General features: G+C 37.7%; 1 protein-coding gene across 1 annotated transcript; it reads right to left on the bottom strand.

The window, feature by feature from the left end:
- Positions 1-451: 451 nt before the first annotated feature.
- Positions 452-7,026, bottom strand: avpr1aa (arginine vasopressin receptor 1Aa). Its single transcript, XM_051690002.1, has 2 exons — positions 5,779-7,026; positions 452-3,804 (listed from the first exon to the last, which is right to left on the bottom strand). The coding sequence occupies exons 1-2, from the start codon at positions 6,659-6,661 to the stop codon at positions 3,512-3,514; spliced, it is 1,176 nt and encodes a 391-aa protein (XP_051545962.1). The 5' UTR covers positions 6,662-7,026; the 3' UTR covers positions 452-3,511.
- Positions 7,027-8,012: the final 986 nt, after the last annotated feature.

The raw sequence follows: 8,012 nt of genomic DNA, 5'->3' as shown, positions 1-8,012 counted from the left end.
AAACAGGAAACTCAAGCTATTATGGGATGTTTGGAAAGGACTCTAGTTGGCAGTTTGTATTGTGTAACTCATGAGCGCAACAATATTTTGATTAATATGTCAGGCATTTGAATTTTGTATCAGCATGTTTTGTGGTAAAGTCAATCACTGGCAGGAAACTCCTTAGAGAAGAAATACTAGTATTAGTCCACTTCCCTTTAAAATGTATCATGGTTATCAGTTATTACTGAAGGTTGCCAAGGCAAGAATCACTATTATTATTGTGCATATTTAGGGTTAGTAATTTGAACAAACCCTTAACCCTAAGAATTAAAGTTAGGCAAGACAATATTAGAAAAAAAATAAAAAATAGAAACATTGCATTTGACAAACGGTTATAATGAATCATAGATACGGCTCTGTTGCTAAACACACATGTATCACCACAGATCCAGAACTAATATTTCTTGAAAGTTTGATTTATTAGATTTGGCACATGAATACATGGAGACATTCGTGAGCGGTGCAACATATTTAAGGTTGGCAGTAAAATTGGCACAACAATGCTGAACATTTTAGACTCTCAGTAATATTTACTTTAATGAACAAATACAAGACAAACATACACCCTCTGATATTATAAAGACAACTATTATCATCTTTTATAGTTGTGCATGCATTTACAAATGTCAATATGTACAACAAAACACCCTTTTCTGCTATAATATCTCAATATATGTACAAAAATAACATTAACACACCTGGAAAAATGCAAACCTGACAAAAGGCCAGTAGATACATGCTTGGTCCATTGAAAACATTCATTTATTCCAGTGGTTCTCAACTGGAGGGTCACAATCCAAAAATAGGTTGCAGATCTGTTCTGACATGGTCACGGACAGCATGGGAAAACAATGCTAAACAGTATAATGTATTGTAACGACAGTAGGTGAAGTTTGTTAGGACATACGTTGATGTTGGCTTGACAAAGCTTGGTCTGAAAGTAAAAAAAAATAAATAAAAATGAATGCTTGAGGTTTTAAGGTTTAACAGACCTTACAGATTCCATCAGTGTAAGGTAATGGGATTTTTTGAATTTTTGCTTGTCGGCTGTGTGATACCATAAGTCCGATCAGTTAAAAAAAGTCACAGCACGCCAAGTCAGAACAATCTGAAGAGTTGTGCCAAGTTTGGTGGTTGTAGCTTGAAAGCTCTAGGATAAGGTTCATTTAATATTTTTGGTCTTGGTTTAGGGATTTTGGAAACTTCCTAATTAGCCTAAAGTGTGTGTTGGCTTTTTGGATTTTTTAAGCCAACATAACTAACCATATAATTGTGCAATGTTAGAATAGCTAAATAAATAAACTTATCAACTTAAACTTTTTCTGTGCATGATTCTTTTGGATTTTAACAATGTAAATCAATGGGATTTTTTTATTTATTTATTTTTTTGATCGTCCGCTGTGTGAAAACCATACCTCCGATCAGTTAAAAAATTCAATGAACGCTAAGTCAGAACAATCCGAAGGTCTGTGCCAAGATTGGTGGATGTAGGCTGGAAGCTCTAGGATAAGATCCATTTAATAATTTTGGTCTTGGTTAAGGGATTTTGGAAAAACCTTAATAAGCCTGAAGTGTAGAACAGTACATTGGCTTTTTTGGCTTTTTCAAGCCAACATAACTAACCACATATATGTTCATAGTTAGGATAGCTTTAAAATGGAATAAAAATCACTTTATATATCTTTTATTGTTGATGTCAAAGGCCGTTCATCTAATCAAACGCTACATAATTAATCAGTCAGTTGGTAGAAGCTTGTCAAATTAAACTGATGTCAACTTGAAAATGAGCAAAACTATGTGAAATGAAATACATATTTATAAATTGTTTGTTTATAATGAATTTTTGTTTACTTTTGTAACAAACAATTCTGGTACTTTGTCAAGTCTCCAACTGATGTCCAACGTAAAATCTGCATCCTGGGGCAAAACCAGTTGAGAACCACTGCTTAATATGACAAATATGTTGCCACAAAAGAGAAGAATGTCCAGAATGCTCAGTGCGGCCTGTAAATGACCAACATTGCAATAATATATGAAAAAGCAGACCATTTCCTATGTTTTATTTAGTGCAACATTCATTTATTCTTTGGAAACGGATATATTTTGGTTACAGTGACTGAGCCTGTGTGAATTATATATGCATGGTATGGGCTTTGTCCCAGACAGCAGGTGTCTGGTTTGTTTTGGCCCTAGAAGGCCATAATTGGGGACAAAGTAAATCTATCCTCAGGCTTAAGTAGACACTTATCAGAGGAAATGCCTTATGGACCATTGTGCCTTTGAGATTTACTGCGTTTTCCCTCGGCTTCCCCAACGGACTGTCTATACTTAAAAGAACAACTCTCTCCAAAATTGTAATTCTTTCATCATTTACTCAACGTCATGTCGTTCCAAAGCTGTATGACTTTTTCTTTCTTTTGCGAAACACTCTACAGTATGCCAGCCTAGACAGCAATGAAGTTAATAACAATGACGTCCTGGAAAAAAGACCCCAGTAATCTCACATGTGTCTCCTCTTGAGTTTCAAAAGAGACATCAACAATGCCTCAAACTGTTCTCTGATTTGCCAAGATACTAAAGTCAGAGATCTCAAAATGAACTTTCTCATCAAATTCTCCCTAGAGCAAACGATCTGAGCCGTGCTATTCACATTAATTTGATATGTTTCTATTTTAATTTCTCTTAAGGATTTTTTGGAGCAATTCTGTCAATGTAGGTCAGTGGGATTTTTCAGATTTGCATGCAAGTCAGATCTGAATGCCGGATTTCAAGTTTAAATGCAAATCAATGGGATTTTTTCGCATTCGAACATTCCGTCAATATAAGTCAATGAGATTTGTTGGATATATGATCATCCGCTGTGTGAAAACCATAACTCAGATCAGTTACAAAAGTCACAGCATGCTAAGTTAGAACAGTCTGAAGGTTTGTACCTAATTTGGTGGGTGTAGCTTGAAAGTTCTGGAAGGAGTTCCATTTAATAATTTTGGTCTTTGTTAAGGGATTTTGGAAAAACCTGTATAAGCCTAAAGTGTTTGTTGGCTTTTTGGCTTTTTCAAGCCAGCATAACTAACCATATAATTGTGCACAGTTAGGATGGGTGAATAAACAGACTTGTCAACTTTTAAACTTTTTTGGTGCATGATTTTTTTGGATTTGAACATTCCGTCAATGTAAGTCAATGAGATATTTTTCAGATTTTGATGCTCCGTTGTGTGAAAACCATTAATCCGGTCAGTTAGAAAAGTCACAGCATGCTAAGTCAAAACAATCTGAAGATCTGTGCCAAGTTTGGTGAATGTGGCTTCAAAGCTCTAGGAGGAGTTCCAATCAATGCCCAATCAGCGTCCAGTTCTGGAACGATCCGTTTTATAAAACACTTTAAACCCGCATCCCACATCATGCTACCGTGAGATGATTCTCATCAAAGTGGCAAGCAATAAATTCTCATATTGATGGGCCGTCTGTGTCACGTTTCCGCTAAAGTTGACTTGTCGGATTTCAGGGAATGGTCAAACTCTTTCCAGTTGCCCGAGCTGCAGGTCGGGCTACGGTTGGTGATTTTAGTGAATAGGGACTTTCTCTGTATACTGCTGTCCAAAACTTCTTTCCTGAAACTCTGGGGGAAGTTGTGACAGCAGGGAAAGCAGTGGGTGAAATAATGCAGGAGATTCCCACTAAAGATCATGTAAATCCACGGGTTACAGCAGCTGTTCAGACTGGCGAGGAGCGCCGACAGAGTGACGGCCGTATTCTCTGAATCTAGAGACACACAGAGAGGGAGAGAGTACAGAGACATGAAAGATATCCTTTATTATACAAAAGCATTTTTTACTAAAGCAATAGGCCACAAAAGGTCAATGTTTGGTCAATGCATGCACGCAGTCCCATAGTGTATAACTCGCACACTTGTGCCACTGTGGCAGTACCAAACTTCAGTAGTCAAGAGTGCGATAAAGTTACCTTCAAATGTCTGTACATTTAACACAGATTTCACTACATTTTTGTGTAGTTTGTAGAAATTTATCTACAATTTATCAGGTGAAAAAGAGTGTGAAATTGGGTGAAATAAACATCCCACAACCATATGTGTAATTTAAATAACACATTTAAATTGTCACATCATAAAATCATCCGCAGCTGTCTTCCTCTTGCAGCTATTCTGGAAACATGAGTTCATTTCTGAAATTATCTTTATAAGCATATCAGACAAACTATATTTATCACATTAGCACTTCTTTCCATTAACACTAGTTGTTGCATGTACAAATCTCGTAATGCTGTTGTGCTTTTGAAGACCTAAATACTTTACACTCCCATAACAATAGATTCATGTTCCATTATTAGAATGTATTTTTAATATATATATAGATCCATAGAATTTATATGAAATAAAAGTGGTACTGAAAAGACACAGGCCAACGAGTGTTGCAAACCACACACAAACATATTGGTAACACTACATAACTTTAATTAGGCATTAACAAGCATCATCTAATGCTTTCTATGTATAATACTGACATGTCTAACATTCATATGTTATATATAATTATTGTACAATATTGTTTATTAATTATTTATATTAGATGTAATCATATAAAAGTTAAAAAGTGTGATCCAGTAAATTTTATACTTAGAATATGAATATGTATCAAATTATATGAATCTAAGTTTCACAACATTTCTCTCTTAATATACATTAACTAATATCTAACTAATATTTCTTTCTTAATAATGCTTCTATGTCAGTTAAGTGTAGCCCAACATATAAATACAGTACTTCAAATGTGAATCTGTATGAAATACATGAATCAAACTTTCATATTTCTATTGAAATGCACATTAACTGATCATCTGTTAAGCACTATATGATCTAATACAATTAAAGGGACAGTTCACCCAAAAATGAAAATTCTCTCATCATTTATTCACCCTCATGCCATGCCAGATGTGCATGACTTTCTTTCTTCTGCAGAACACAAATGAAGATTTTTAGAAGAATATATAATCTCTGTAGGTCCATACAATGCAAGTGAATGGTGACCAGAACTATGAAGCTCCAAAAAGCACATAAAGGCAGCTTAAAAGTAATCTATACGACTCCAGTGGTTTAATCCATGTCTTCTGAAGTGATATGATAGGTGTGGGTGAGAAACAGATCAATATTTAAGTCCTTTTTTACTATAAAATTCTCCTCCCTGCTCAGTCAATCTTCACTTTAAATTTCACTTTCATATTATTCATGCATATCGCCCCCTACTGGGCAGGGAGAAGTATTTCTAGCAAAAATTGACTTAAATAATGATCTGTCTCTCACCCACATCTATCATATCACTATAAACCACTGGAGTCGTATGGATTACTTTTAAGATGCCTTTATGTGCTTTTTGGAGCTTCATAGTTCTGGTCACCATTCACTTGCACTGTATGGACCTACAGAGCTTAAATATTCTTCTTAAATCTTCATCTGTGTTCTGCAGAAGATCTGGGATGGCATGAGGGTGAGTAAATGATGAGAGAATTTTCATTTTTGGATGAACTATCCCTTTAATGTTATTAATAAAATATATTAAAAACTGTAACTCAATATATTTTATACTTCAAATCTGAATATGTATGAAATAAATTAATGATAATTTCATATAACCATTTAAATGCAAATTAACTCGTATGTTAAGCATTATATGCTAATGGTACTATAAAGCGTTACTTTACACTTTTACGCAACTGACTCACCAACCCAGCTGAAGTTCTTGTCCCACACCGACCACATCTGTACGATGAAAAACGGCGCCCAGCAGATGATATAAGCCAGAACGATCACAAAAGTCATTTTGACGGTTCTCAGTTTCGCTCTGGATATGACGCTCACACTACTGACCGAGTTCTTCCCCATCAACCCGCTCTTACACACGCCATCCGCCAGCATCTTTTTAGTTTTACATCTGATGTTCTTCCTGATGCTGTGACATATGAATCCATAACAGGTCATCAATATGATCACTGGGAACAGGAATATCCCCACTGTGATCCAGGTGATGTACGTCTGGACTCCCCACGGCTGGATGAAGTGCGCCCAGCAGTCGTACACCTTAGATCCGTTCTGGATCTCACTGAGGGAGAAGATGAAGTACTGAGGGGTGCTGAGGACCAGACTGCTGATCCAAGTGCCGCCGATCATGATGCGGGACCTCCGCGTGGACTGTTGGAGGGTCTTCAGCGGGTGACAGATGGCAATATAGCGGTCTAGTGTCATCATAACCATCATATAGGCGGATGCGAACATGCCCATCACTTGGAGATGCTTCACGATCCGGCACAGAATGTCCGGTCCGTAGAAACGGAATGTTATTTCCCAACATAACTGTGGTAACACCTGGAAAAACGCGACTACCAGGTCGGCCAGGCTGAGGTGTTTAATAAACAGATGCATGCGTGAAATCTTTTTCTTCGTGTTGTGGATGGCCACCAGGACACTGCAGTTTCCGATCACGGCCACGACGAACGTGACGCTCAGGACCGCGATCTCGATTTTGGCGACTTCTTCGTCTCGGCCGAAGGGGTCGGTGGAATTTATAGATGCAGATGAGTTGCTCAAATGCCCCATTGTTATATTCATCAAAAACGATAGCAGTCTAACGCGTTAAAAAGTGCGGTTCTTCGTGCGTAAATGGAAACGCCGGTGTCCTGTTGCGCGCTCCCTGTTCCAAAAGACACCCTGAGCCGGAGCGATGAGGGATGGTGTGACCTAGTAATTAAATATATATGAGCTGGTAACCAAAAGATTGTAGATTTAAACCCCACACGGGATGATCCATATAATCACCACTGCGCCCTTGGTCGAGACACTTCAAGTTATACTCCAGTAAAACCTGTATTTAATCGACTGTAAAAACGTCAGCAAAATGACCAGTAGGCAAAGTCTGATTGGATAGAAACATGCGCCACCTATAAGAGCGCACATCTCCAAATGTCCCCGCTCGACTTGTGGTGTCTCTGGTTTTGCTTAAAATCAGTGAGCCTTTTAAACCCGCGTCAGATTTCACTCGCCGTGCGTAATGCGCGCAAAGCCAAACCCACCAGTGGCTAACAGCTGAATTCAGTTCTATAAGCTTAAGCCAGCCTGCATTAAAGCAATCTCTCCGCCCCCACGGAGGAAAGAAAGGCCCTGGCGTCTCCACCCCCTTCAAAGTCTGCATAGTGTTACTGGCAAGTACAGATTCAGACTTTGACACGTTCCCATGTAGAACAAGGTCATATAAATTGTGCTGGTTAATCTTATGAAACTTGTCCGGGTCATATATGTATGTATTTTCTATCCAGCTCTTTAATTCATCTTTTGAATGGAAAAATCGCTGCATCTGCTCAAGACAAAATCCTGCACACAAACACACTGACAGGAGGTTAAAGATCAGAGTGTAAAAGAAATGAGTTTGTGATACATTTTGAAAGCAGTCAGTAAATGAATGGAAAAGACTCAGTGGACTGGGTTTATAAATTGCATTTGGGAATGATTGACATAAATCAAATATAAAATCTTTCTTTCTTTCTATTAAAACACTTATTAAGACACTTAAGTCACTGATCTCCACTCAAATGCTGCAGGAGCTTTTCTCAGAATTGACCACTATTCTCAGCTATTTTTGCTCAATGATTTTTAATGAACTGGCTGTAGTGGATCCATTAGTCACTTCTTCACCCTCTCCACTTGTTTTCAGAGGTAAAGAGGGATCAGAGAAGAGGTTGTTATAAAGCTAACACCCATCCCGTCCTGTTTGCTTCTCTTCAAATATTTGTCCAGATCGGTCCGTTTATTTCTTTAAATTTTGGGTGCATTATACCCACTTTGTGCGATACTAAGTCTCTCTCTCTGAACTTAAACACACAAACACAGTTTAAACGGATACTGACCTTTCACAGTCAAGTGTTTGCCTGCGAGTGTATCCGTTCCTTTTTGGTTCCGTGTCCTA

The sequence above is a fragment of the Myxocyprinus asiaticus genome, chromosome 46 (assembly GCF_019703515.2).
Source record: "Myxocyprinus asiaticus isolate MX2 ecotype Aquarium Trade chromosome 46, UBuf_Myxa_2, whole genome shotgun sequence".
In the NCBI taxonomy this organism is placed as follows: Eukaryota; Metazoa; Chordata; class Actinopteri; order Cypriniformes; family Catostomidae; genus Myxocyprinus; species Myxocyprinus asiaticus.
Note: the sequence above shows the minus strand (reverse complement) of the source record. Positions and strands in the feature narration are given on the sequence as shown.

Excerpts from the sequence above, each read along its gene's own strand:
- avpr1aa (XM_051690002.1), bottom strand. The coding sequence starts at position 6,661 with ATGAATATAACAATGGGGCATTTGAGCAACTCATCTGCATCTATAAAT. Across the intron at positions 3,805-5,778 it reads CAAGAACTTCAGCTGGGTTG|ATTCAGAGAATACGGCCGTC; the intron begins GTGAGTCAGTTG and ends GTGTGTCTCTAG.